This window comes from Lagopus leucura, unplaced genomic scaffold (genome assembly GCF_019238085.1).
Source record: "Lagopus leucura isolate 7727_CA_CO unplaced genomic scaffold, USGS_WTPT01 Super-Scaffold_100040, whole genome shotgun sequence".
Taxonomy (NCBI): Eukaryota; Metazoa; Chordata; class Aves; order Galliformes; family Phasianidae; genus Lagopus; species Lagopus leucura.
The window spans coordinates 1895705-1923148 of NW_024962289.1; the positions used below are offsets into that span (position 1 = coordinate 1895705).

At 43.2% G+C, this 27444-nt stretch overlaps 2 protein-coding genes across 9 annotated transcripts; one reads left to right on the forward strand and one right to left on the reverse strand.

The window, feature by feature from the left end:
* Positions 1 to 42: 42 nt before the first annotated feature.
* LOC122186845 (cytochrome b-245 chaperone 1) lies at positions 43 to 15061 on the reverse strand. 7 transcript variants are annotated; one of them, XM_042883803.1, is made up of 8 exons: positions 9905 to 9981; positions 9666 to 9735; positions 8709 to 8839; positions 6902 to 6943; positions 5819 to 5892; positions 4865 to 4961; positions 3470 to 3614; positions 43 to 2941 (listed from the first exon to the last, which is right to left on the reverse strand). In XM_042883803.1, exons 3-8 carry the CDS (start codon positions 8791 to 8793, stop codon positions 2815 to 2817), a joined length of 570 nt encoding a protein of 189 aa, XP_042739737.1. In that variant the 5' UTR covers positions 8794 to 8839; positions 9666 to 9735; positions 9905 to 9981; the 3' UTR covers positions 43 to 2814. The 7 variants fall into 7 exon arrangements, with proteins under 7 accessions (XP_042739737.1, XP_042739742.1, XP_042739736.1 ...); XM_042883808.1 differs by lacking the exons at positions 9666 to 9735; positions 9905 to 9981 and adding an exon at positions 14979 to 15061; XM_042883802.1 differs by lacking the exons at positions 9666 to 9735; positions 9905 to 9981 and adding an exon at positions 10221 to 10389.
* On the forward strand, positions 14423 to 27437 carry NARF (nuclear prelamin A recognition factor). Of its 2 annotated transcripts, XM_042883801.1 has the most exons (12): positions 14423 to 14441; positions 14700 to 14771; positions 15115 to 15195; positions 16094 to 16237; positions 17872 to 18004; positions 19231 to 19365; positions 23072 to 23190; positions 24059 to 24188; positions 24539 to 24611; positions 24888 to 25025; positions 25385 to 25542; positions 26074 to 27437. In XM_042883801.1, the coding sequence occupies exons 2-12, from the start codon at positions 14745 to 14747 to the stop codon at positions 26313 to 26315; spliced, it is 1380 nt and encodes a 459-aa protein (XP_042739735.1). In that variant the 5' UTR covers positions 14423 to 14441; positions 14700 to 14744; the 3' UTR covers positions 26316 to 27437. The 2 variants fall into 2 exon arrangements, with proteins under 2 accessions (XP_042739735.1, XP_042739734.1); XM_042883800.1 differs by lacking the exon at positions 14423 to 14441 and having other exon boundaries at positions 14665 to 14771.
* Positions 27438 to 27444: the final 7 nt, after the last annotated feature.

The following is a 27444-nucleotide window of genomic DNA, read 5'->3' on the forward strand; positions in this document are numbered from 1 at the left end:
ATCAACAATCAAAAAAGATTAGTGACACAAAACACTTTTAAGTTGATTTTATCAATGGAGATTTTAATAAAAAAAGAGACACGCGAGGCCTTGCTGAAATTCTACTTCCATTTTGAAGTAGAAAAGCTATTTCTAACTATTTTCCAGACAAAGTTCTGCCTCCTAGCAATCTACCAGTGTCAGAACTAGCACTTTTCATGCAATATGTAAGCCAGCGTGGCTTTTACTACCTGTATAAATGTAAGACACATTGCCATTTGTGCAGCAGCCCTCTCTCTCTCTCCTGTCTACCTGCTCTCAGCAGGATATTGAGAGGGAGGGGTGCACCTAAGCATCTAAAAGGAGCTGATTGTTGGAAGTTAACTAAAAACACAACTCATCCCACAAAATATCACTCACAGAACTCCGCCCATCCAATACCTTTCTGTAGGTCCTTCCCTCTCCTAGAACATCTCTCACATTTTGGTTTGCTATTGCAGGACACCTATGTACATCATGCTTAATGCCAAGAACGTACCAAAGGTTGATGCAGAGCTCAGCTGAAGCAGGACACAGTTTAAAATTAGATCAATGTAAATACTTCTGTAAAAATGGTTTTTAACTGAAAAACCACAGCATTATTTGTATTTTCCCCGTGACACCAGCTCTCATGGGAACAGAAAAGAAACTCAGTGTAACTAAGATTGAATGCAGGCAGTTTTGTCCATTTTATCCACTCAGTGGTCAAATCTGTAGGTTTGGAACATTAAGTGCAATGCACAGCCATACCACATACCCCTCAAATATCTTTGCTACAAAGAAGGTATTTGCAGGTAGTAGAGTTATTTTACTTACAATACACTATAAAAACTAAGCATTTAAGGGTATTTCCTACTGAAAGTCTTTAGAATGCTCAAAACCCATTTTACAGAGTGATGAAAAAACAGTTCATCCAAATTCAGTCTCACTCTCTCCAGAATGAGTGTTACTGAGGGTACATACTGAAATGAACATCTCTCTGAAGCGTTAAAAAAAGTTGCAGAATGTAAAAGGTTTGATGGTTTGTAGTTTACATCTTCCTGCAAAATAAAGGCCAAATCTGGTTAATTACCTGCAACCTGTTTTTCCCCAATGTTCATTCATACACAGCAGCTTCCCAATTCCAGTAATGGGAGGCAGAGATTGAAAGCAACGTAATCAGCCAGAAAACTTGGAGTACTTCAAGAGCATGTCTGCTGGCAGAGGTCTGTTTTGATACCTGACATGATCACAAGTTCTTATTTAATATTAACACACCTGGTTCAGTGCCACAGTCAGGCTGCATCAACAGCAGCTCCCTCTTGCACCTGGATGATCCTTTCAAACCAGCAGTAACAGCGTGTTGGTCTCATAGACACAAATGGCTGGAAGTGAAATCAACCTGTTCTTTGGTCAGATAAATGGACACAGTTTCCATTTCCAATGGAACGTGCAACTGAAATCATTTCATAGCTTTCACTTCATTAGAGGTAGAGTTTTTAAATAGGAATGCAGTTAAATCCTGAAGAACCAGATGCCACCAGACATTTAAGTGCTGGCATGGAGGCAGTACTGCCTCCACATAGTCTATTCAGATGTCCCAGAGGAAACCATCAGTATTCAGGTCTTAACTCCATACAACTCCTAACACAAGTTGGTAAACTTGAATACAAGCAGTTATAGCACATGGAAGGAACTTTCAGCTCTTACAATTTCTGTACTTGTAATACCAGCATGTTGATAGAGGTACAATGCAGTTTTAGTTCTAGACAGAACATGTTGGCTAAAAGAGGTAGCTTTTACTTCATAAAGTACCTTGGAAAATTCATAACTTTAACCACTAACGAAGCCATTGGTCGGAACAGAAGACAGTGCACACAGAGTAACACATGGGCCCAAGCCAAACACTGAGCCCAGCTATCTTAAAAAAACAACATCTAAGTTATTATTTACCTCCTCATTACTACAGCAAAATACTAAACTGCCATGGTGTCTGACATCAGTCTTTTCCCTACCTGAAGGAATGTTTATTTACTTCCTTCCCAAACACACAGTTAAAATAGTAAACATTTAAGTCTAGAATAAGGCTATTCTTTGGGTAGTCTATGCCCAGAAGTTAAACAGAACATAAAGGCATTGAACAACCAACACGGTCATTTGTTGGTTCTTAGTTATGGCCCCTTAGCAATTCCAAGAGAACTAAGACAGTAACAAGCTGAGCAACCTGATGTTTAAAATTCCTGACCATCCTCATGATTTCCACTGCTATCTAATAGCAAGTCAGTAGTAGAGAATATAAAAGTGCCACTACCCTGCATCACCTCAGTGCATATATTAAGCTGCTTAAGACCAATTTAGCATTATATTCACCCATATACAATATTTCAGAAACCTCAAAGCATTGTGTTCTGAGTTAAATTCAGCTGTCCTGCATTTCATATACTGTACCTGCATATCTTTGCAGTAAGTGGAAGCTTACATCTATAGCTCCAATTCATTAATGGGAAAGTACATTTTTAAACCTGTACAATAATAAATAACTACTCCTAGACAATTGTGACAAGCTGACAAAGTTCAAAAGACAGCAGTGTCCACATCCAGGAACTAAGATAGAATTTGCTTTTGATTCTACAATGGCAATATTGGGAGCACAGACCTTGAAGCAGTTTAGCACTAAAGAAGACGCCCTAAGACAGATTCTTCCCCGTGTAAGTGCACATGTAGAGAAATGCCCAAGTCAAGACTGAGGAATTTCGTTATGAAGAACAACCAATCTGTAATTTCCAGATCTTTGAACATCTTTTCAGCTCATGACTATTAATATTCATCCTGTGGTTCACCAGCATCACTAGCCTCTGTTTCACTGCTCTCATAGACATCTTGGCTCTCTGCTCTGTCCAATTCCAGAAAACTGATGACAAGCTTGGCAACTGCTTCCACATCACTGTAGAAAAGAAAAAACAGTGTAGGAGTTAATGGAACTATGGTGCTGATGAAACAAGAACAGGTACATTAATTTCTTCTCCATAAGAGAGAGGCCAGGCACTGGAATGGGCTGCCCAGGGAGACAACTGAGTCACCATTCCTGGAGGTGTTCAAAAAATGCTTAAATTCTGCACTAAGGGACATGGTTTAGTGAGAAATACTGGGGTAGGTGGATGGTTGGACGAGGTGATTTTAGAGGCATTTCCCAACCTTGGTCATTCTGATCCTTGAGAACAACTCTTTAAAGGGCCAGCTGATAGGACAGAGCATGACTGACAGCATCCTACATACAGAGAAACATCAAGCCAAGCATTTCCTTCCTTGTCAGAACACATCAATCCTCTTCTCACAGTCCCTGCTGCAAGTGGTTTGAAAAAGTTAAATAACAGTCATATCAGCATGTAGGAATGGTGCTAAAATGATTTGTTTAATTACTGACCCATGTGACTGGTTTTACAATTAAAAAAAAAAAAAGTCCACACTTCACCTTCTGCAGCCCAGCACAGCACTCTGAGTCAGGGGGTGTGAAAATCCAGTGATAAAGCGTAGCACAACCAGGTAACCCTTCCCAAAATACCTCACCGTCTCCTCTTCCACATTGACATCTCTGATCTCATGCAGTAGAGCAACCACTGTAAGCAGATGTGGAAAATAAAGCCATCTATGATTAGCATTTCAATAAACTTTCAGCACCTCTCCTAGGGAGCAATCCTAGTCACTGTGCCACTGGGACTCTGTGCTCGAGTGCTATTGCTCTGACCTCACACAACTACCACAGACTTGTAATACCAAGGAATTGCTAAAGCAATGGACCAAAACAAACAGCACAGTGCACACCAGCTGGTTCAGCCCTAATGAACAAGTTACACTGCTTCCTAGGAAATGGAGACCGTTGGTTTCTTACATGGCCACACTTTAAAGAGTTTCAACTCTTTGTGTACAGAGTAGGTAAACAGCTGTTAAGTTTACTGAGATAGAAGAAATAGTAAAAGATTTAACTTTTCAGAGTATCTGCTCACCTCTGCATCCCCATATTAACTGTAATAACCTCTCAGGAAGAGATGTGCTGGGCTCCAACACATCCCAAAGAAAAGTTCACAAATTAAACATCCTTTTTATCTTCTGCCTCCAAAACGTCCTGTTTAAAATCCCAATCAATGTTAGGACATGGTGTATTCTGACAATTTTCTAAACACCTCGAGAGCTGGTTTGATTTAGACTACCAGGAATAAGAAAATCTGACACTGAAGATCCTACTTCACTTTGCAATGGAACTTCTGCCTCACAGTAACCATAAGGAAGTCACACGCTAAACTTCAGCTTCTGTCACTTCATCAGAAAGCTTAAAAGAAATCAGATGTTGCATTAAGCTGAGCCTACTGAATATGCTGTCTTCAGTGGCCATTAACTTTGTTTTGTTTTCAGAAAAAAAACCCAGAAGGTTCATTTTGCTTTGCATTAAATACGAATACTACCCAGGCACTTTAGGGAGCCTGATACAATTTTGAATCCACCAATACTTAACCTAAGCAAAATATCTTTCCACCTGTCCCATTCACAAAGCAGGCTAGCCAGGGGAAATGCAAACCTGCATATAATCATTCCAAAGGAATGGCTTACACTCATCTGGAAAGCAACGTGGAAGCTCCTGATTTAAAACGACTAACGTGATGCATTCAGTACCTTAGCCTGAAAAGAACACGCAGAGCCTAAAAGGCAATTTATGACTTTTGCTGTTTGTGAACAAATCAGACCTGGGAACAAATGTGCCTAAAACTTGAGTACAGAACTCTTGAGGGAAAACAAAGAAAGAAACAGTAAACTCTTGGTGTTTTTTTCTGCCCGCCAATCACAGTTGCTATTACAGATACTGCTCTCTCACCTTGTTCACTGCCTCCTTTTGAGAAGGTCAGTATCTTTTTGTAAAGATTGAATGTTTTTAGGCAGACTGTTCCCTTGTTCTTGTCAAATACAGCTTCCTGTAAAATTGAACAATTAAAAAAAAAATTTTAAACAATCAATTTTCTCTTTGTATACAGCTATTTTAATTCTTACATCTAGCTATTTTAATTGGAGACTTTTGTCTATTACTGGACCATGAAAACAGTAATCGTGCACATGGTTTAACAGACTTTTCCATATCTCTTAAATTACTTCTAGAAGGAAGATAAGCTGGTTTCCCTGCTTCTCCTGCTACATTCTTCACCTAATAAAAGCTATGCTGGAATCAAATCCGAGCACTTCCATGCTGCTCCTGTAATTCTCTCTTATAGACTGGGCTTACACTAGGTTTAAAATTTCCCCAAGACTCAATGAAGACACCAAATCTCTCTTGGAGGTCACTTATCCAATAACTCACACCAGTGAAGTGACAAGCCTGCAGAGGGGGGGGATACATTCTCAGCCCAACTCCCAACACAGACATCATAAAGATCAGAAACAAGCCTCACAAACACAATTTCTTCCTAATTGAAAACAGCCTGAGTAGTCTGGAAGGCAGAACCACTCTGTTCAATGGTCACTTATTAGTAGGAGCAAGTGAGCAAATCAGTAGAACAGCTAAATGAGAACTTTTTTTCACTCATTTACATGAAGCCACAAGAGCAGATCTGCCTGCATGTCTGCCACAAAGGACAGGTCTCCCCTTTAAAAAAAACGTGTCCTATTTACCTTCACATCCTAGCTTAAGAATTTTGAAGAGTTTCCTCAAAACCAAAAGCATAAATTGCTTGTTTCAACTACTCAACAGCAAAGTACATCAGACAGCCGAAATCAACACCTGACAACCATTTCAGAGCTAGCACAATAACCTCATTTCCTGTGCTGAACATCTTACCTCCCACTGCTCCAGATTCTGTGCTGCCACAAAGAAGCATCCAGCCATGTAGAAGAGCTTCCATGCCAAGCTGTCTGAACAACACAAAAGACGCACAAAGTTAGAGCTTCTCTCCTTCTTTCCTATACAAAACAGTTTTGCATGTTCCTTATAAAGGCAACAAGGAAAGAAGTGGTTTCTCTGATGCATCTGAGCATTTCTGCCATTAACTCTAATGCACATTATTTCAGGATTTAGGGACGATGCAAAGTAATTCACTGAAGCTTCACAAAAGAAAGCAGTCAGCCCTTTCAGCAAGCCAACACTTCTATTTTTTTGTCCTGGAAAGGTTTACACCTAGCAGCCTATCTAAACAATTTGCTTACTCAAGCTTTTACTGAAAGGAAAATAGAATATAGGTCAGTATTGTTTCAAGAACAAACAAACAACACTTAGATGTCTGATATAGTTGGTGTTTTAAGCAGCTTTCACTGAACTTTGCTCTTCAAATAAGTATGGACTGTAATGGCAGTAAGTTCTTATATGCTACTAAGCTATAAAACCTGAGGCTCAACAGGATGCTGCAAGAGAGTCACAGAACAGCTTGAAAAATAAATTCCACAGGTAGAAAAATACCTATCACGTGGTGCACTCTGCTCTAGTGGGGGCAAGCAGCACCAGCTGCCTGCACTCAAAAGGTGTTTTTCTGTGAGTAATCTCTGCTGGTGATGATCTAACAGTTTCCAGAGAAACGGAGCACTGGCATCAAAGGCACATAATTTCATTATGGGGACAGACAATCCTGGTACATCTTCCCAGGAGGGCTGTGGGGAGCAGCTAATCACATACAGCATACTGAAAGCACAAAATGCTAGAGCACTGAGTGTTATTACTTAAAATAATCTTGCAAATGAGCAGGGAGACCAAGTAAGAAACACAGCGTTCAAGCATAATGACTCACACAGAGGCAAGAATTATTATTGGATTCTAACATTCGTGTCACACAGAGGGTGACAGGTTCATACACTGCCTTTGTAAGGCTGCACAGAGCCACACAAAGGAGTCAACAGGAAAAACAATTCTTGAAAAATGATAGGCCATTACCTGCACTGTAATAAGCAGCAGCCAAACCTATGGAGGCTATTCCTAGAATAAGAGGAGAGAATTAGAATGAGGAACTCAAACCTCCTAAAATTCCCTGAAAATACAGAACACTCAGAAATTAAAGCCACAAGGTCTTGTGGCTGCAACATTGATTACTCTACAAAAGACAGTTATATTTCTTTGAACTTAGTGTAAAAAAAAAAATAAATAATCTCCCACGCTGCATATAAGAAATTAAAGAGCAGAGGGGACCAAAGTCAGAAATAAAAGATAGTGACAGAACTGAGAATTTTAGAGAAACTCAGTCTAACCATTACATTATACTTCCCCTCAAGCACAGTACAACTTCGAGCACTCATGTTTACACTACCGAGGTTATTTTTCCCCCTCTAAGTACTGTGAAGCCAAAAGAAAATTTGTGCAACAAACTGTGTCAGAAGCCACCGACTGCCTTCCTCCATTCAGGAGGAAGCTGTGGCAGTGTGACTCTGCAACTGAGCATTGCTACAGTGCAGATTTTGCCATTTCTGAGAACCCAGATTTCTTTTCAATGCAAATGTGGGTCCTGTATGCTGCCTGGCGTACAGCAAAAGTTCTTTCCCAGCCCTTTTGAGACTTCCTTAGAATTCAATCTATGAGTGTGAGGTTCTGCAGATGACAGACTGAAAAATTATCAGTCTCACTGTGAAATTACTACAGAGAAGAGCAAATATCAGCCCCATTTAGGGACTATACAAAAGGAGGAGTTCAAGTCATGATTCCTCTCTCTCAAAGAAAATGCCAGAAAGAATCACAGAATTCTCATGTTGGAAAAGACCTTAAAGATCATCAAGTCCAATGAAAACCTAACCATGCTACCCTAACTAACAACTGTCCACTAAATCACGTCCCTGAGCACCACATCCAAATGATTCTTAAACACATTCAGGGATGGTGATTCAACCACCTCCCTGGGCAGCCTATTTCAGTGCTTAGCAACCCTTTCTGTAAAGAAGTTCTTCCTGATATCCAACCTAAACCTCCCTTGGTGCAACTTGAAGCCATTTCCCCTCATCCTGTCACCTGTCAGTAGTGAGAAGAGACCAACCCCGCTCTCACTGCAATCACCTTCCAGGTGCTGTAAGAGAGCAATCAGGACTCCCCTCAGCCTCCTCTTCCCCAGGCTAAACAGCCCCAGTTCCTTCAGTCTCTCCTCATAGGCCATATTCTCCAAGCCCTTCCCCAGCACTGCTGCCCTTCTTTGGACCTGCTCCAGCACCTCCATGTCCTTTCTGAGGTGCCCAAAACTGAACACAGCACTTGAGGTGGGGCTTCACCAGTGCCAGTACAGGGGCACGATGACTTCCCTGCTCCTGCTCACCATCCCTGATCCAAGTCAGGATTCTTGGCCATCTGGGCACACTGCTGGCTCATATTCAGCCAAATGTCCATCAGTACACCAAGGTCTCTTTCCATCAAGCAGCTTTCCAGCCACTCCTTCCCATGCCTGTGGGATTGCCTGGCATTGTTGGTGACCAAAATGCAGGACCCAGCACTTGACGCTATAGAAACTCATATAGTTTCCCTTGGCACATCAATCCAGTCTATCCAGGTCCCTCTGTAGTGCCTTTCTACAGCATGACATACGCATCTCGTGCTACAAGCTCCTTCAGGAATTAATTATGATTCCTCTCTCTTAGTAAAAGTTCTGAAATAAACCGAAGAACACTATCAACAAAGAAGTTAAAGAGTTCAGGGGACTGAAGTCAGAAATAAAAGGTAGTGGTGAGAACAGAATTTTAGAGAGACTCAGTCTTACAATACTTACCAACAAAGACAGACCAAGACCTGATGCCAGGTGACCTTGTCAGATGAAGAAGGGAACTTGTGCGGGTTTCAATCAACATGTACATCTTCAGGAGCAGTTCCCCACAGCCCACTCTGACTCATGTAACCTTGCTGGAACAAAACAAAAATAGAAAGTAGAATTGTTGCTGACTCTAACACTCTCTTTCCTAGCACGTTACCACTTCTTACCAAGTTTTTATCTGGACTACAATAGCACCCAGAGTGGGAACGTGACCTTTTTCTCACAGGAAGAATAGCATGCACATTTTAAAAAGGGCAGACAAACAAAAACAGTCATGAGAAGGAGACTTGCACAACAGGAACCTGAACTATTTTCCATGAAACTTTGCATTTTGGGAATAAAGTCTCTCTTTGTTTCTACCCTCGCAGAAGAAAAAGTCAAAAACAAGAACCAGAAATGTTAGTGCTGCATGAATTAGCAATTCTTCAGACTAGCAAAACAGCAAGTGTAACACAAAGACCTTTGATGGCATTTTTGTGCTACATGCAGAGGCAGCCACGACAAACTGTGCTGGAGCTGCAGCAAGTCAACACAGCCTTCTGCACCATAGATACCGGTTGTCCTCATTCCCCAGAACAGAACAGCAGGGTTACAGCCTCAGCCTGACTGCGAAGTGTCAGATAATGCCATATACGGCACTCCCATATACCAAGCCTACTCCAGAATAGCAAAAGGAATTTCCAGCAATGCTCCATTCCCCCCAGCAACACCATGCTTCAACCTAAACAGAAAGTAACAACAGACATCAAGAAAACAAGTACCTATTTAAAGACAGCTAAGAGCTGGGCAATTTAATGTAGCATTTACAGCATCCACTTACTTCCACAGCATAAGATGGTTTGAGTTCTGACGTGACTGAGCTCCAAACCCACCCCACCCTAACACTACCAGCACAACCTAAGAGCAGACGCGTACCAGGTGCAAGTGGCATTGGAACCAACTGAGCTGCTCAGAATTGCCCCCAGAAAAAGGATTGCTTCTTCTCCTGCAGTAAGCAGAGATGCTTGTTGTTGTTGTTATGAAGACTACAGTCTCCAGGAAAAGCAGAGAAGGGCCCAACAAACACACAAAGTGCTGCACAGCTCGGGCTGTGCTTCATAAGGGCACACTCAGGTGAAAGCAAAACTCGCTCCCATCGAGAGAAATCCACCCACCCAGTGCTATTCAAACCGATGAGGGACATCCAAAGCGACGGCACAGCCGCGCAGATGGGTGAGCGGGGGGTACCGAAAGCAGGGAAACCCAATCCTACCGATCCCCGCAGAACCCCTCGCTCCCGCCTGCGGGGCCCCGGGCGGGCGGGCGGCGACTGCTGAGGCGCTCCCTGCATCCCGTGGGGATCCCGTAGGGATGCAGGGAGTGCCTCAGGAGCCGCCACCGCCCCCCGCCCGCCCCGGTCCGCCTGACGCAGAGCAGCACGGGGCAGCCAACCCAGCGGGGGCTGTGCCTCATCCCGCCCCGCAGCCCTACCTGCCCGCTCCGAGAGGTGCCCGCTGCTGCCGCTCTCCGCCGATTGCCTCACTCGCCCTAAGGACGGGGCGCGCCGAACACCATATTTAGTGTGGGCAACAGCACTGAGCTAACCGGGACCGCTCGGGCTTTGTAACTGGGAGAGGAAGAGCCTCATCCAAGATGGCGGCGCGGCGCCCGCGTTCAAGATGGTGGCGGAGCCTGGGCGTTGTGTTGTCTAAAAGTCATCGTTTTCCAAGTCTGTGTGGCTTAACGCGTATAGAAAGGAGTAGGGAAGCTTGTGTTGGCAGAATGGGGAGCTGTGTGCTGTTGGGCTAGACGTACGGGGTGGGAGAGCTCTAGTGGGTGTACTTGGTGCTGGTTTGCCGGTCCTGCTTTGGGTGAGGTGTGTTCAGGCTGGGGCTGAGGGGATGGCAGGGCAAGCCAACAGAATCCTGGAGTGATAGAATGGTTGGGTTGGAAGGGACCTTACAGCCCCCCAGCCCCACCCTGCTGTGCCCACACTGAGGCTGCCCGCAGCCCATCCATGTGCTCAGGCACTTCCAGGGATGGAGCACCACAGCTCTGCACAGTGCTGGAGCCTCACCACCCTCTGAGTGAAGAATGTCTTCTTAACACCTAACCTAAATCTCCCCTCTTTTAGTTCAAAGCCATTCCTCCTTGTCTTAATGCTATCCAGCCATGTAAGAATTCGCTTCCTCTTCTGTTTATAAGCTCTCTTCATGTACTGGAAGACTGCAGTGACTGCCTTCTCCAGCCTGAACACCCCTGGCTCCCTCAGCCTTTCTTCAAAGGAGAGGTGCTCCAGTCCTCTGAGCATCTTCATGGCCCTCCTTCTGGACCCACTCCAGCATCTCCATGTCTTTCTTTGGTTGGAATCCGTCCACCCAGAGAGCCTCTTCCAGCTGCCCCTGGTCTTGGCAGCACTGGTGACCCATGGAGGCCAATGGATGCTAGGGCTCTCAATGGCAGCAGGTGCATACTTGGCACTTGGGGCACTGACTGCCATGCAGTGTTCGTGCTGGGCTGTGGCCACTAGTTGCTCTTCTGTGCATGTTGTACATTGGTGAGGTTGGGGGGGGGGGGTCTCTCAGTGTCACAATGTTATCTTAAGACAGCTGCACACAGAAGACCCGGTAGCTGAGACCTTGAATCCATCCAATGCAGTAGGGAATATAAAGCACAAATAAATGTTGCATTTACAGGCTTAACATGAAGTTGTGACTTTTCATTAATCATATTTGGGGGTTGGACTTGATGATCTCTGGAGGTCCCTTCCAACCCCTACAATTCTGTGATTCTGCGATATGTCACCTGAAGGTGTATCTTTGTGTTTCAGGTTCAGCTGAACATCATTCACATGCAAAATGTATTCTTGTTTAATCCAGTATCTGCTCATGTCAGTTTTGGGATGAAAATGGTAAAATGTAGGAACCAGTAGCTAAGCTTAACTTCTTAAATTCCCTTTATATAATTCAACACATCCTTTTATCTATTAGATCCATTAGGTGGAAGGATACTTGATCCACTCCTATTTGCACAGGAATGTGGTTCTTCCTGAATAACATCCTCAATTTTGGGCCTTCTTCCTAATACAAATCCAGATACTCCAGAGAGTTTGCTTAAGGCCATAATGTGATTGTTTGTGCAGCTGTTCCTAAACATCACTGTGGATAAGTGGTAACTGAGTTTCTGATTTGACAGCAATTAGTTTTAGATTTAAGTTACATGGTCCAGAGTCCTTTAGGTTTAAGTTTATCAGCTAACTAATTGCAAGTAATAGAAAATATGAACTTATCTGCTGTCTGTGTTGTGTAACAACGGTTGTATGAATGGGGAAGGACTGCAAGGAACTGCAAGCTTGAACTGGTGTGCTTGGGACTCATGAGGTACCAGCTGCTGGATTTGGATGAATAATAAGTCATTAGTGTCTGGTGTCAGCCCAACTGAGCAGCTGACTTCCTCAAAGCTCTATTTTAAAAAAAAATCTATAAGCAGAGGTCTCTGGAAACTGCTTTTAGTGGTAATATACAAAAGATTTATCTAGGGTAGAATGTAATAAATAAGAAATTCACCTGTCCCCTCCAGTCAATATATACCATACAGCAACCGTGAGGGTCTGATTTATTCCTGTATTACTATCTGACAAAATATTAACACCTGTATGTTTCTCCAGTAACAGGATAACTTGATAAGAGTTGATTAAGTTAGAAATTATTTAAATATGGGAAACACCACACATCTGCTCAAGCATTTATTCAGACTGGAATATAGAATGGGTTTTTGCAAGTTACTGCTACTGATTAATGATTCTTATGACATTTTTTGTGCAATCATCTAGGAATTTCACTGCAGTACTTTGAGGGAGGTAATTTGTTAGAAGAACCATCCAGAGATATGTAATTGATTACTTGTAATTTTCTTTTGCCTAATTCTGATAGCTGTTAAGCGGCAGATGTTGATACTGGCTTGAGGCACTTCCAGCTTGCGATGCCTTGCAGTGCTGATGCATAACCTTTAAAGTTTGCTGAAGTTGACTGCAATGCACTGTTTTCATAGAGAAACACTTTGTTTTTCTCTATCGTTGTTGCTAGTGGTGCGGGTGTAAATGTCAAATACAGCAACAGGTTCAACCACAGGGAGAGAGGCCAAAAAAGCAAGTGATGCTCTTAAGCACTGCCTCCCTTTGGCATGGAAAAGCTTTGCCACGGTGAATTCCTTTGGACATAGCCTTGCAGCCATGCAGAGCAACTGAGTGCTGCTGTCCAGAGCAGGCTGCAGCAGGGCAGTGCTTTCACAGTGAGACACTGTGCTCATCTGTTGCCTATGGGAAAATGGTATAAATAGTGGATGGAAAGCAGAAATTGCCCCTTGGCAACCTAATTATCTCCTAATGACACAAGTATAATCTTATACCATGCAACCAAACATTGATTCTTTGCTTGCTGTGTGGTTTGCATGAGTTTTTGTTCTTTTTTTATTGCTCGAATTCTTAAGTTGAAACTGAAAGAGTGGTCAGGCACTGGAATGGGCTGCCCAGGGAGGTGGTGGAGTCACCCTGGAGGTGTTCAAGGAACGTTTGGATTTTGTGTTGAGGGGCATGGCTTAGTGAGAACTATTGGTGATAGGTGGATGGTTGGACTGGATGATCTTGAAGGTCTTTTCCAACCTCGGTGATTCTGTGATTCTGTAATTGCATCCATTTATTCCACAGGCAGAGGAATGCTTAAAATGCTTTTTGATTTTTCAGTATTCCTGCAAAAATGTTGATGTAGTTAACTGGTTTGTGTTCTAATTGTAAAGGAGTATGAGGGAAAATAACACAGCAATTAAATAGGAGCTGCACAGAATCGTGGAACCATCCCATGCTGTCAAGTCTTTGGAAGAATCACTGTATCAGTGTGGGATAATTAAGCATAACCGTGAGTGTGGAACGGAAGGATTCCAGCTGTGACCTCACATGCAGATCTCAGTGCGCTGCTGGTTGCGAACCTGTGCCATGGCTGTTCCTCGCCTTGTTGCCGTGCCCTGCACTCGGTGTGCAGCGCCTGCTCAGCAGGACAGCAGCTGCCCGAGGGAACAAAGATGTTAATGACATGTTGCATTTTAGTGACTATTTAGTGACTAGTGACCAAGTAGGGATCTTGAAGTCTTGAGCTGCCCAGGGATTGCTCTAGAATGGTTGGATGCTTCGGAGCACCTCGTGTTAATGAGCGATTTCAAAACAGGAAGGCGCGCCGATGCCTCACACTGACGGCTGCATTAAGGCAGTACTGGGCGGTCTGCAGGGCTCACAGCGTGACACTGCCTGTAGTTCCCGTGCAGCGGTGCCGTTTGTGCTCATCACAATAACGGTGTGGTTCAAAGCCTATGCCTCTAACAGGGAGGAAAGCTGCAGCTCACGCAAAGCTGAAGAAAGGCAACGTCGGAACACGAACCGACGGCCGGCCGCGGTTCTGAGGCTGAAGCGCAGCCCGGCACCCCCTCCTCCCTCAGCGCCCTGCGCGGCGCGGTCAGACGGGCGCGCGCCGGGGCCCTCCGCTCCGTGCCCGCCCCGCGCCGGGGACGCGCACGGCGGCGGCGGCGGCTACGTGACGAGGCTCAGGTCCACAATGAGCCCCGCCGCGCGGGGGGGTGGGGAGGCGGCGAGCAGGAGGCTGCCGGCGGCGCGGCGCTGAGGCGGCTCCGTGCCCCGGCGGGAACGCGAGGCTTCGCGGCCAGGTACGGCGCTCCGTTCTGCGGCTCTCGGCCCCGTCCGCTCGCCCATCGCCTCGGTGGTGCCGGCTGAGCCGCGAGGCGGGCGGAGCGCGCCGCTCTCCCGCCGCGGGACGGACGCGTGAGGGGCGCGGTGGGACCACCCCGCCCCGGGGGCCGCATTGGCTGCGGGAGGGAGATCGGCCCTCCCGGCCGGGGTAAGAAGGCAGGGGAACGGTGACGAAGGGCGGGCGGCGCGCGGCTCTGACTACTCCTGTCCCGCAGCCCCGGCGGCCAGGCCGAGCGAGAGCCGCCCCGGAGGGACCGCAAATGAAGTGCGAGAACTGCACCAAAAAGGTGAGCGAGGCGTCCCGCGGCGGGGAGGATGCGTTGGGCCGCCCCGAGGTCGGCGGGGAGCAGCGCCCTGCTTTGAGCCGAGCCATCGCGGGGCGGTTCTGCGGCCGTTCCCCGTGTGCTGCGGCCCGGAACGCTGAGAAATGGAAAAGTGGTGGAGCAGGTGGATTTCTGAGCGCTTGTTTTCGTTGTGGGGAAACAAAGCGTTACCTGCAAGGCTCCCGTAGCACCGTTAGAGCCTGTATCGTGAGCCGGATGAGTTCGGAACTGTCGAGATAATTCTGCTGGCACGTTGTTATTCAGCAGTGACTGTATTTCGCGTGATGTGCTTTATGTTGTGTTTCAGGAATGCAGTAAAAAACAGAAAAATGACGATGCGCAAAATACGGCGGTGGATGTGCTGAGTCCTAACGATGACTTTGAGGAGGTAATGGACCTTCTGAAAACAGCCACGCGTTCCCCCTGTATTGCCCCAAAGGAAAGAAGCTCCGAATGGAGAACTTCCCAAGTTCTCATGTAATGCAAATCAGTTCTGACAGCGTCAGTGTATCTCTGGAGAATCAGGAAGTCTTTAGAAAGAGATGGTCTGTAAACACAAAACAAAGCCAAGGGTTTTGTCCGTTGTTTGCATGTCAAACTCTTACCTCAGATCGGTATGGTGGGGACAGAGGTTGGAAGGACGAAAGTGGGATGTTGCCAGTTCAGGTGCACAAATGTTTCTTAAGTATCCCGTGCTGTTCTTTCCTAAGTAACTGTTTCCCTGGCAGTAGGTTCTTAATTGAAGGAATTCGGTCTTTTTGCAAGTTATGTGGTCATCTTGCACTTCTATCTAAATATTCCTTTTCCCCACAGATGCGCTGCCAGTGGTGTTTTAGCCAGAAATACGATGCTCTTGATTTTACAGTGAATGGTCAGCTGTAGGACTGCATTCTGTTTGCTGCACCTAGTGGTTAAAAGCCTTCTTATTAGCTGGCTATTAAAAGAGGCTTAATAGTTGAAATAAGTTTTCTCAGTTACTTGGTAAATGGATGGGGACTGAGTGCTGAAATCCAATGCAAATCAAGTTACTGGATCATAGACTTTGACTAAACTCAGATCTACGAGTTCACACTTGAATGCTTTGCAGTTTCACAGTAATAATAGCGGAAGAAGAATTGATCAAGTTATTGTGATTGTTTCCCTACAATCTTGGGTGTTATACAAATGTTGTAGGTTGTCTTGTTTTAAACAAATCAGTGTATTTGTGCTTCAGCTGGGTCACTGTGCAGGTGTTGAAAATCACTTGATTGTTATTAAATATTTGTATGTTTATATTTTTCTTTCAGAAAAATGAGTTTTTTACATTGGCTAATGCTAAAATACTCCTTAGCGACTGCCTAGCGTGTGACAATTGCATGACATCAGAAGAAGGAGCCAGAGTTTTCCAACAGAATCAGAAGGAGTTCTTTCGCATACTCAACCTTAATAAGGTGAAGTGGCACTACCAATAATACACTGCTTTCTGGGAGCAGAAGGAGAGTGCGGCATGACTAAGCAACTTAATTTCCCAGGGGAAATAATGTGAAGATTTGTCAGGATATATTTTGCCCAAAGGGGAAGTGAAAATGTAGTGCAAGATGAACAGAAGTGCTTAAAATACTTTTGCATTTGAGAAGCAGAATTACAGCACTGACCCTGAATGCTGAAGGAAAGTTATTGCATTTGCAATAGTAAGATTTCTGGAAAAGATAATTTCTTCGTTACTCAAGTAATTAATTAGCCTGAGCTTCGTTGTTTATAAATATTCAGATTAGGGCTTTACTAGGGCTGTTGTACTGGGAAGTTTTTGGTGCCAATGTGTTGACATAATACAAAGTTAGCCTAGTTTTTGGAAGTGGAATTGTTTTCAGTATGTATTCAAGCTGCCTACAGAAATTACTGATAACATTTCTTAGTGAAACAGGTAGATGTGTTCTGATGCTGTTTTCTGCTAAGGTCTGTGTTCTCTGTGGCTTAACTGATATGTTTGGTGTTGTAAATAATAGTATTAGTTACATAGTGATTCAGTTTTATTAGAACTAGTTTAACACTCAGTACAACATGATATTGTACATGAAAGAGAAGAAAATGGGGTTAAAAAACATATGGCTCACGTAGGGTTCACTTAAGAGAACCTGAAGTCCACACTTGGAAAGCACATGGGTACCTTGATCAGAATGTCACAGGTCCTGATGAAGGTAGTGAACGAGGGAGGTGCTTTCCAGAGGATAATGAGCTCTACTTGTGGGGCCATTATACAGCATTTAGGATGTCAAAGTACAAACTGTGGTCTCTAACCTGTTTAGATCAAGATTTGTTTGTAGCATAGTCCTGGTTTCTCTTTCAAATGTTCCACTGGTGTGGACAACATCGCACCTAAACCCCGAGGTTCATCTTTAAAGTTCTGTCATCAGAGCTTCACAATGCACACCACCTTTGGTATTCAAAGAGTGTTCTTTCTTTCACAAATTCTGATTTAAGGGTCCTGTCGGCTTCTCTTAGCTTCTGCAGCTTCTCTTTAGCTTCTGCAGTGACAGAGAGCCTTAACAAATAGGATTTGTAGTTCGCTGGTTTAAATTTGTAACTTCAAATGCCTGTGCTCTGGAAACAGGAGTTCCTTTATTTTAATATATGAACATGCTGCTTTTTTTCTTATTTGACAATAGAAGCTTCTGCTAGGAATCAAAACTTCATAGGTGCTGAATGTCTCTTAAATTTCCTTGTGCCATTAAGGCACCAACCACAAAACAGTCCTAGGACAGATGGATTTCCCTGAGTCATACAGAAGCAAAATCTATAGCTGTTAGAGATAAGCACTGACAAGATCAGAAGCGCATCCTGCGCTGCCCTCAAGAAACAAGATTTGTTGTATCAGTGCTTATGGCTGGACTGGATGATCTTGTAGGTCCTCCCAACCTTGTGATTCTGTGATTCGATGGTGATTTTATTGCTGAGGCTCACTGAAGTGTGGTGAGGAGTGCGAGTAGAACAGTGAGGAGCTCCAAAAGTGGAAAGAGGGAAAGTAGGGAGCCTTACCCTGATGTACTTACTAAACTTGTTTCTTTTGCTTTGTTTTGTTTACCAGAAGTGTGATACCTCAAAACACAAAGTGTTGGCAGTGTCTCTATGCCCTCAGTCATTGCCTTATTTTGCTGCTAAGTTCAGTCTCTCTGTGAATGATGCAGCCAAGAGACTCTGTGGTTTCCTCAAAAGTCTCGGTAAGTCTGGGTTTGTTACAGTGATGGAGCTTAAAGGGAAGATTATTTGGGGCTCTTGCTTTCTCAGCAGAACTGCTTGTTGTGCAGTCATAAAGCCATTGCACAATGTAGTTCAGAGTTGAGTTTGAAATGCCTACTCTGTGATACTAAGGACGGCACACCAGTATGACACACTTTGGTTTTAGGAACAGATTTGAAGCACTGCAGTGCTGACAGGAAAAGTCACAGAACAGAAGGGGGTTGTAGATCCATCTGTGTTCACTACCAAGAAATCAGGGAGAATTTGGTCATGAACTTGAGTAAGATTTCCTCCTTGTTTTAACTGAGGAAGGGGGGAATTCTTATCCTAAATGCCTCCCAGTCCTTTGGTGTGAACTGCTGGAAGATTCTCAGTTCTGGTTATTTTTCTACATTTTGAAATGACCAACAACTGTTGTACTTGCTTGTTTTATGTTAAAGCTGTATTTCCTTAGTCTTTATATTATGCACACAAAGTTTAATTTGAAAAACTAGGTAAAATTATAGTTATAATGCATGAGGGTTTTTTAATGCAATTAAAACTTTTTAAAATTTTTTGTTGCTGTTGTTTCTATGCATTTCTATACCCAATGTATTTTTCTCTACATCCAGAAAGAAAGCTGAGTTCTGGTGGGCCCCAGTTTTCTTAGCACACATTAATTATTGTTGCCTGGCTTGCTGTGGGGTTGTGCTCAGTATTACGTAGGTGTGTAGGGAGTGCATTGCTGAACAGACAGATGGAAGGTCTCAGTGTTGGTGCTGTGTTCATATACCTTTGCCATATACGTGTACAGCAAGATATACATATATACATTTGGATAATAAATCACTTCAGCATATTTTGTGAAGAATGCTCATTGATGGAGTCGCTGCATACAGCCCTGTGGTCTTGAGATTCCAAGTGAACAAAACAGAGTAAATATGTGTGCTGAATGGGGAGATTTTCATAAGGAAGCAAACAGGTATTTGAAGTATTGCTAGTCAGCGATAGCAAGTTGGTGGTGCTTTTTGGTTCGTGACATAGAAGATTAGCTTTCCAGTGTACAGCTGTTATTTTTGACTGCACTAACCATGAAAATTCTGTAGAGGGTGGGCAGTATGCCCGGGGATGTTCCGAAGTTCTTCTGATTGACTTGCAACTTGGAAGGACACCTGGCAGATGGAAAACATTCTAGTAATTTGCTTTTCTTTACTGCTTTGTTTCCTAGGGGTGCATTATGTATTTGACACCACTATAGCTGCTGATTTCAGTATCCTGGAGAGCCAGAGGGAGTTTGTGCAGCGGTATCAACGGAGGAGCCAGGAGGAGCATGCCTTACCCATGTTTGCCTCTGCTTGCCCTGGTGAGAACTGATTCTTCCAACCTTTTTGCCCTTTGGCCAAGTCTCATTAGGGCTGCCCAGGAATGAGGGTGGTTTCATTTGGGAGCCTTAAAGAACGCTGGAGTGCTTTGGCTTTGTTGTGAGAGGCACCAAACGCTGTGTGCAGTACTTGTTACCAGTAGTGACCATCCTTAGTGCAGTGCTCCATGAGCCTGTTTTTATGGGCTGTTGGCAGTTAGCAGTGAGCATCACAAGCTTTCCTGTATGTAAGAGCCTTAAATGTGAACCATGCCAACCAGGAATGGATGTGATGGTGTTGGATGAGTTGTATGCTAAATCATCTGCATCTAACAGTTGCCTCCTGTTGCACCTTTGTAAAAGGTGAGGAGTGCAAATTCTGGTTTTGGTTTTTTAGAAAAGAAACAGGAAAAAATCCTTGCTGGTGGTCTGTGGTCACTTCTGATAACAAGGAACCCAAACTACTGATGTACTGTACAGGTGTCAATGTGTGCTATTTATGAAACCACTTGTATAGAAGCACACATCACACTGGAAGGTCTGGATAATAAAGCTGAGGTGCAGAACTGAAGTTTGTAATCCTCCTTGTGAGGCCTTAGGCTACAGATGAAATTAAGCCATAACCTCCATTATGTATGGTTTTGAACTTTTCACTTCAGCAAGTGACATAACATGCAATGACTGAGGTGGTTCTGTCTAACATTTACAAATGAATTTCCACTTGATGTGACCCTTTGTACTGAGAATTTTGTACCTGAGGAAGAAAAAGTTATGAGAGTGAGTTCTGGTATGTGTTCGTGGATTCCAGAATCAGCTCTTGTCGTTTGAAGTTTAAATATTGATATTTATACTTCTGTTAGTTCTGTATTCCCTCTAGCAGAAGTATCTGGGTCATGCTTTAGGAACTGCATAAATGCAAGAGGGAAAAGCTACTTTTCTTCTGTTAGTGTTATCTTAGTGCTGCCTCTTATCTCGAGAAGCAGACGTGCTGTAGGGTTGCTCCTTTTGAAGTGCAAATATGTTTTTTCTTTAAAAGAAATTCACAGGTTTAGAATTTTAGGAGAACTTCAATTTTATGTATCTAGAAACAGATCTAAGAATTATGCCCCCCTCTCACTGGAAACAGACTAAAATGTTAATGGAGCACTTATCTTGTCCTCGGCTGTTCTACAGAAGTTGCTCTTTGTCTTTAGTGCTAGTTGTGGTGTCAGCTGTCTGCTGTGGCATAGATGTACAGCCATAGGGGCTTTCCATTTCCATAAAACTGAACTGAAATCCCACTGTAAATGCCTTCTAAAAGTGTATGGCATTTCACAGCCTTCAGGGATTGAATTTTTGATCGGTCATCTTTATTGTAAAGTGCTTTACTTTGTTCCAGGAACTTGGCTGCGTGCACTTTCTGTTCCTTGCTTGTCTTCCTCTCTCTGTCCCCACCTCACATAAATTTGTCACAGAAATGTTGACATGCTTGTCACAGAAATAGTTTTTATATAGCTCTGTAGATCAAGGTCAATGTGAATCCAAGTGTAACTGCTTACCTCATATTTATCCTTGGGTATAACTCCACACATTACAGTATCACCCTCTGCAGTAGTGCTCTGTTCTGTAAAACATACCCTGAGCAAGAGGCCACAGCTGGGGTAACCCCAGAACCCGATAGAGGGGCGTTTTATTATCTCTGCCCAAGTTGTTTTTCCCTCCTCCTGCTGTTCTCATGAAGTCAGATAATACTGTCTTTAATTTCTTGTTCAAAATGCTCAAGTGTGGCTACTCTTCTGACTGTCTGCAGGAGTGATTGAAGCTCAAATACCCGTGCTGGTTAGCAACATGAAGCACTTGCTCTGGGAACCAGACAACTTTAATACACTGCTAACCTCTGTGAGCTAATTAGTTAATGGGGCAGGCTTACAGCCTAAGCAGGAAGAACGTAACTGTTGGGCATTCAGATGGTGCTGTCCCAGCCAACTAAACTAACCTGCTTCTACAGGAATGGAGTTTTACCATACTGGATGTTTTCAGTGTAGTTTTTCTGCACTTTATACTGATGCGTATATAGTTATAGTGTATGTCTATATATGACTTCCTGATGATAAAGCACTAGAAATAACGTGTCCCACAGTGGATCTGTAAGCATGTGCACAGTGCTTGGTGGGGATTTCTTTTGGTTCTTTGATGCTAACACCAGCCAGCACGTGGCTGAGGATCTGAATGAACTCAGGAAGGGTGTGGGCCTGTGTGGGGGCAGATGCAGGCTGATAGCAGAGCTGGGTATCATAGGCTTCCTGTCACTGCAGCTCTGGAATCCAGCCCTGCTGATGGAGCAGCTGGTGTGTGTGCAGGGTGCAGATAGATGCCTGCTGTGCCTCAGCCACCACTGCTGCTTGTAAGTTAAACAGTGAGCGACGCTCGCTGTGCAGCTGGAGCTACTGGATGCTGTTCTGCCTGCTGTGAGAAAAGAATTGAAGAGTTGCCTGGAGCAATACCTGCCAGAAGTCCCTCATGGTTGGATGAAATTTCGTTATGGTCGTGACTACAGTATCTGAATTTTACCTGGGTTCCAGCTTTGTGCTGTTATTGGCCTTCTTGGCAGTGCTCTGACTTGCACGTGGGTACAAACACCCAGCAGTATTTTAACTTAAGCTTAAGAATTAAGTGGTTGCTGTTACCTTTCCTGGGCAATACGTACTTCAGAGCAGTTTTTCTTTTATGTAAAAGCTGATGTGTTTGAAAGCTAAAAAGCAGAAACATGAAACGTTCATATTCATTCTTAACACCACAAGAAATAAAGTTCCCTAGAAGGCTGGGCTAAATGCTTCTGCACAACTTAGGGATCTGATTTATAGTTCGTTCAGAACTTTTCTTCACCCGCATGAAGTCCTTGCTGTAAAAGATGCTGGGCTGTGTTCTCAGTAAGAGCTACGGTGCCAGTGTAAGACTTGCACGCCTGGCTATCTTAATCTGCCCGTTTGTCAGTTTGTGTTTGGGAAAGTGAGGAATATTAGGGCTGCTCTGGAGAGTGGGAGTGGTGTGAATGTAAATAACACATTAGAGCTGAGCTGAGGGATCCCGCTGGAGGGGCTGGGGACTGCTGAGTAACTAAGGCTGAATGCTGAATACAAAGAGACTTCAGTTAACTAGTATGTGTGTGTGTGGGGGGGGAGGTGTTTCTAAAGAAATCGTGTCTCAAAATAGTAAAAGAAGCCTTTTTTTTTTTTTTTAATAGGCTTAATCCATGTGCATCTTGTGGTCATGCTTTCATGTGACTTCTGTTCTAGACAAAGACTAGGAGTGCAGATATTAAATCTCAGGAAATGGAGAGTTACAGTTAAGCTGCTGAACAGAGTGCACTTGTTGGAGTATCTGCTGATTCAAGGGCTGAAGTCTAGGAAGTCAACTTAGTCTTCATTAGCTGGGATCTTGTTCCTTCTGCTCTGTTAAATCTATGCATTAGAAAGAATTTCATAGGTCATGCAATTCACAGAGGTTTCTGGGTCTCGAGTTAATGCCACAGTGGATTATTGATAGCCAGTTGTAAAGCATTCCTAACAGAGCCTTGAGGTTTCTGGTAGGTCCTAAAGTGGAGCCTCCAGCCTATGCAGACTTCATTTTCAAGGTGAAAATGTTCTCCCTGCTGTGAAGTTCTATTAATGTCACCTTGCCATGCTTACGTGTCACCTAATTCTCTAATGGTGCCTTGCTGCTGCTCTAGGTTGGATCCGGTATGCAGAAAGGGTTCTTACCAACCTTGTGACCCCCCACATTTGCACTGCAAAGTCTCCACAGCAGATCATGGGCTCCCTGGTAAAGGGCTACTTTGCCAGGCAGCAGGTTAGTAATTCTGCTTTGTTTTTACCTTTATGCTATTGAACAGATGGGCTAGAATGTTTTAATATAGAAACGTAGAGCTTGGTGTCCTCTAAAGTGTTACAGAATCTTCTGAATTTTCTTTCACTTGGAGAATAAATGCTGCTCCACTGCCGTGTGAGGGTCCATGATATGAAGAATGTACAAAGACTCTTATTTAATGTGCTGCAGTGTGAGCTGGCAGTAATCCTTGTGCTGCCACTGGAATGTGGATTTAGATATTATGGCTAAATTAAATCTGGGGTAGATAAAGAGATCCTTGTAAAATGCTGCCTGTGTAGTTCTGCAGCAGCTGAAACGGGAGTAGAGGAGAGCTGTAGAAATTGCTGGGTTGTGCATGGTCAGTGGAAAGCACTGTGTCCTGGAATATAATCCTTCTATTTTTTCAACTTTTTATGTTGAAAAAAAGGTTGCTATTCCTTTTACATATTGTACACTTACCCATATTCCAGGTTATATAGAAAAGTATTGCTATTTCTGCACAGATACAGAAACGTTGGTGAACTTGAATATGGAAGGGAATGAGTGACAGAGGTAGAAAACAGAATTCTGAAATAGAAATCTTAATTTGCACTCATCTTTAATGCAGTCAACAGCTACAAAAGCTGCATGTTCTGTGGTGTGAAGGAATAAGTAGAAGTTTCAGACAGAACACTGACTTGTTGATGACACTTCCAAGTTCTGGCAAGCCACTCAATCTCTCTGTGCTGCAGCCCTCGAACTTATTGCTAGGGACTGATGTCTAATATTAGTTGGGTGTTATTTTTAGCTTGTCATCCTTCAAGCTTTCTTTTGTTCTTCATGGAATTAACGCATGCTCTCTTTTCTGCAGAATTTGTCTCCAGAAAAAATCTTCCATGTAGTTGTGGCACCTTGTTACGACAAAAAACTGGAAGCCTTGAGGGAGGACTTCTACACTGCCTTGTACAACTCCCAAGAAGTTGATTGTGTTCTAACATCAGGTTAAGCCTTTATTATTTCTAAAGACATTCCCAAATCTCCTGTGCTAGAATAGCATTTATACAGGCTTTGTGATTGGTATTTTTGTTGTTGTTCATTTGTTTTTCTTTCAAGGCTGCTTTAGCATTCTCCTGTTAGCCAGACTTGACCCCACAGAAAGGCTAGGTAGCATTTTGCAAAGTCCTTTCCTTCAGGGCTGGAAGTGTCAGGCTCCTCAGTTATTGGAGGTAACTGACTATTAAGAACTGGAGAATGTGACTGTAAGCACGTGGGGTGTAGAGCTCTTAAACAGAAGCACAGCATCTGCATTTTGCTTTGCACTGAAAGTAAAACATCCTGCATTTTTCTACAGGTGAAATTGTCCAAATAATGGAGCAGAAAAATGTGTCTATGAAAGATGTGACTGAAGTAGCTGTAGATACTTTGTAAGTAGCTTTGTTGTGGATTGCTTCCTTATTTTGATGGCAAGTAACAAAACTTTTGCTCGTATTCAATGTAAATGTAAAACTCTATTAATGTGAAGTGGAACATTCCTTCCTGAAACTAAGTTTTACCACATCCCTGATAGTGTTCAGATATGTTCTCAGTCTCTGTTCTAAAACCCTTTTTTGGGGTTGGTAAGAAGAGAAGGAAAAAAACATGCTACTACCTCAAAGAGAAGGAATGAAATGTTGGAGTGGATCTCTTTATTGTTTCCTAAGGTTTGGAGAGATAAAGGAGGGTGATGTGGTAAGGCATGATGGGAAGAGATCTGATGGGTACCTGGAGCACATCTTTAAACATGCTGCAAAGGAGCTTTTTGGCATGGATGTCAAAGAAATCACCTACAGAGCATTAAAGTAAGCAAGCTTGTATCCTTGTTACCCAGGATGGGCTAGCTAACACACAATGAACCCTTATTGTAACCTTACTCTTTCATTGGTGGGAGCTTAATGTATTATAAATACATAAATTTGCTGCTGTAAAATAGTTGTTTTTTAGCTTCTGTTGTATTAATAACTTACTAGTTCTTATAAGTTTCTGTCTACTACTGTTGTCCTGAAAATTCCACTGTAACTTCTGTTTCACTCAGTGTAGAAACTGGAAGTTTGCATTTTTTGTTATCCTTATTCTGCTCTCTCAAGCATCTGAATACGAGCTGACAGCTGGATCATCCCTTTGGTAACGTAGGGCTTTGAAAACCTTCATATCTTCATAGGAACAAAGACTTTCAGGAAGTTACCCTTGAAAAGGATGGTGAGACAGTGCTGCGTTTTGCAGCAGCTTATGGCTTTCGGAATATCCAAAACATGGTTCTGAAGTTGAAGAAAGGAAAGTTTTTATACCATTTTGTAGAAGTCCTCGCCTGCCCAGGAGGTAAGGATGCTCACGGATCCACAGGCATTGCACACACAGCTCAGATCTCAAAGAAAGCTTGTCTGACAGCCAGGCACTTTGTTTCATTCCTTAATTCTCTTCTCAATAACCTAAAATGCTCAATACTTAGTAAATAGTCCAGAACACCAATTATACATGTACAGGATTGGCTGAGAAATTGATTGGATTTTCTAAAATTAACCATAACATTATTTGCTCTCTTCTGATCTATAAATAAAAGACAACATGGCTTCTCCTGTGATTATTTAAAACTTCAGAGGGAATACTCTGAAACAGTGGTTGTCAAGGGCAAGAAAAGACAAGGCACGTAATTAAGATCATAAAACCACAGAGGAGGCAGGGAAGGAGTGATGTGGAGACTTCACTTCATCAAGATGTTGGTATTGAAGTCACATGAAGTATATAGAAATTCAAGCTACTTTCTGTAGAGCAGTATGGAAAAAAAATTCAAATCTCATCTCAAACCCTCATCACCGTTGTGCCTTACTCCTTTTTTTTTTTTTTTATAAGGGTGCCTAAATGGAAAAGGCCAGACACAAACTGAAGATGGGAAACCAGATAAAGCACTGCTTAGCCAGATGGAGGATGTCTATGCTGCAATACCTGTCAGACTTCCAGAAGCCAACGCGTACGTACAAAAGATGTACCAGGACTGGCTGGAAGGCATGGATTCCAGGAAGGTCCAGGAAGCTTTGCACACCAAATACAGTGCAGTAAATCAAACAGCAAGCAACTTAGATATCAAATGGTAACAAATCAAACTTCCCAAATATTTGCTTAAATTAGTTACAGATTGAGCACTGGAAACATTCTATGCAATCGCAGACGCTATGCACTAGCCAAGTGTACAGATGAGATGCTTTCCAAATTGTGGATCGTTTATCATGAAGAACCATTGCTTTTTGCAAACAAAACCAGAAGTCTCCAAGAGCCCTGGCTCCTGCTGGGTTCCTGCCATTGTCTGTAAGCTCTTACTGCTTGTTGTCTCCTGTGTATAATGGATTTCTTCATTCAAGAATGTGATCTTGCAAGGTACACGAGCACTTTCTGCCAGGTGCAGGGAGTGTAATTCTGAGATACTCCAGATTGAGGGTTCCCACTACTTCACAAATTGGGTTTTTTGCAGGCGACATCACCTTCTCCTACTCCACAGTGTGCAGTTTTCTTCTTGGGGGAACAGTCATCATGAATTACTATATTATTCCAGTTGTTATTTATTAACTTGGGATTTACTTGTCGTCTTGTTAAAATAACTCCACAACTTGGACAAGTGTGTATATGGAGAGATGTAAGGAATTTATACATGCCTTCTGTCTGTATTTGAGCAAATGCTTTTCAGTTCCAAACTAGTCACTGTTCCTTACTGGTAAAACCTTTTGTAGGGAACAAGATACTTCATATAGACTGAACACGAGAAATTAATGTTAAGTGGTTGTAATGCAATCCTTCCCATAAAAATACTTGCAAATTGGTTGGTACAGAAAGAATTTTTCCTCTTAAGCTTTCTTATAAACTCGCAGCTAGAAAGAATGATGCTGCTTACCTGCAGTTCTTTATGGAAGCAAAATGTGCAGATGTGCTGCCATGTGAGCATGTGCACAACAGCTTCGTTAGATCTGCTGAGCCAGATTTACAGCACTTCCATCTCATCTTTCACTACACAGAACCACATTATTCCTTTTAATTTATCTCCACGATGGATTTCTGTGAGAGTAACTTCATGGAGTGCTTCTGGAAAACTACTTAGCAGTGCTTGTGAGGTCAAATTGTTATGCATTGGCGTCATTAATTTTGGTGTCCTTATTTTTTAGGTGTGCCATTTTTGGTATGCTTTTTATTTAGCAAACATCTTAAAGTGGTATCTGTGTGCAAACACTTCTC

What these genes read in the sequence shown, in the direction of transcription:
- LOC122186845 (XM_042883808.1), bottom strand. Translation starts at nt 8,793, where the DNA reads ATGTACATGTTGATTGAAACCCGCACAAGTTCCCTTCTTCATCTGACA. An exon ending in AGAATCTGGAGCAGTGGGAG is followed by an intron (nt 4,962 to 5,818) that starts GTAAGATGTTCA and finishes TCAATTTTACAG; the next exon opens with GAAGCTGTATTTGACAAGAA. An exon ending in GCTGTGCTGGGCTGCAGAAG is followed by an intron (nt 2,942 to 3,469) that starts GTGAAGTGTGGA and finishes TCTTTTCTACAG; the next exon opens with TGATGTGGAAGCAGTTGCCA.
- NARF (XM_042883801.1), top strand. Translation starts at nt 14,745, where the DNA reads ATGAAGTGCGAGAACTGCACCAAAAAG. An exon ending in TGGTTTCCTCAAAAGTCTCG is followed by an intron (nt 18,005 to 19,230) that starts GTAAGTCTGGGT and finishes TTTGTTTCCTAG; the next exon opens with GGGTGCATTATGTATTTGAC. An exon ending in GTTTGCCTCTGCTTGCCCTG is followed by an intron (nt 19,366 to 23,071) that starts GTGAGAACTGAT and finishes CTGCTGCTCTAG; the next exon opens with GTTGGATCCGGTATGCAGAA.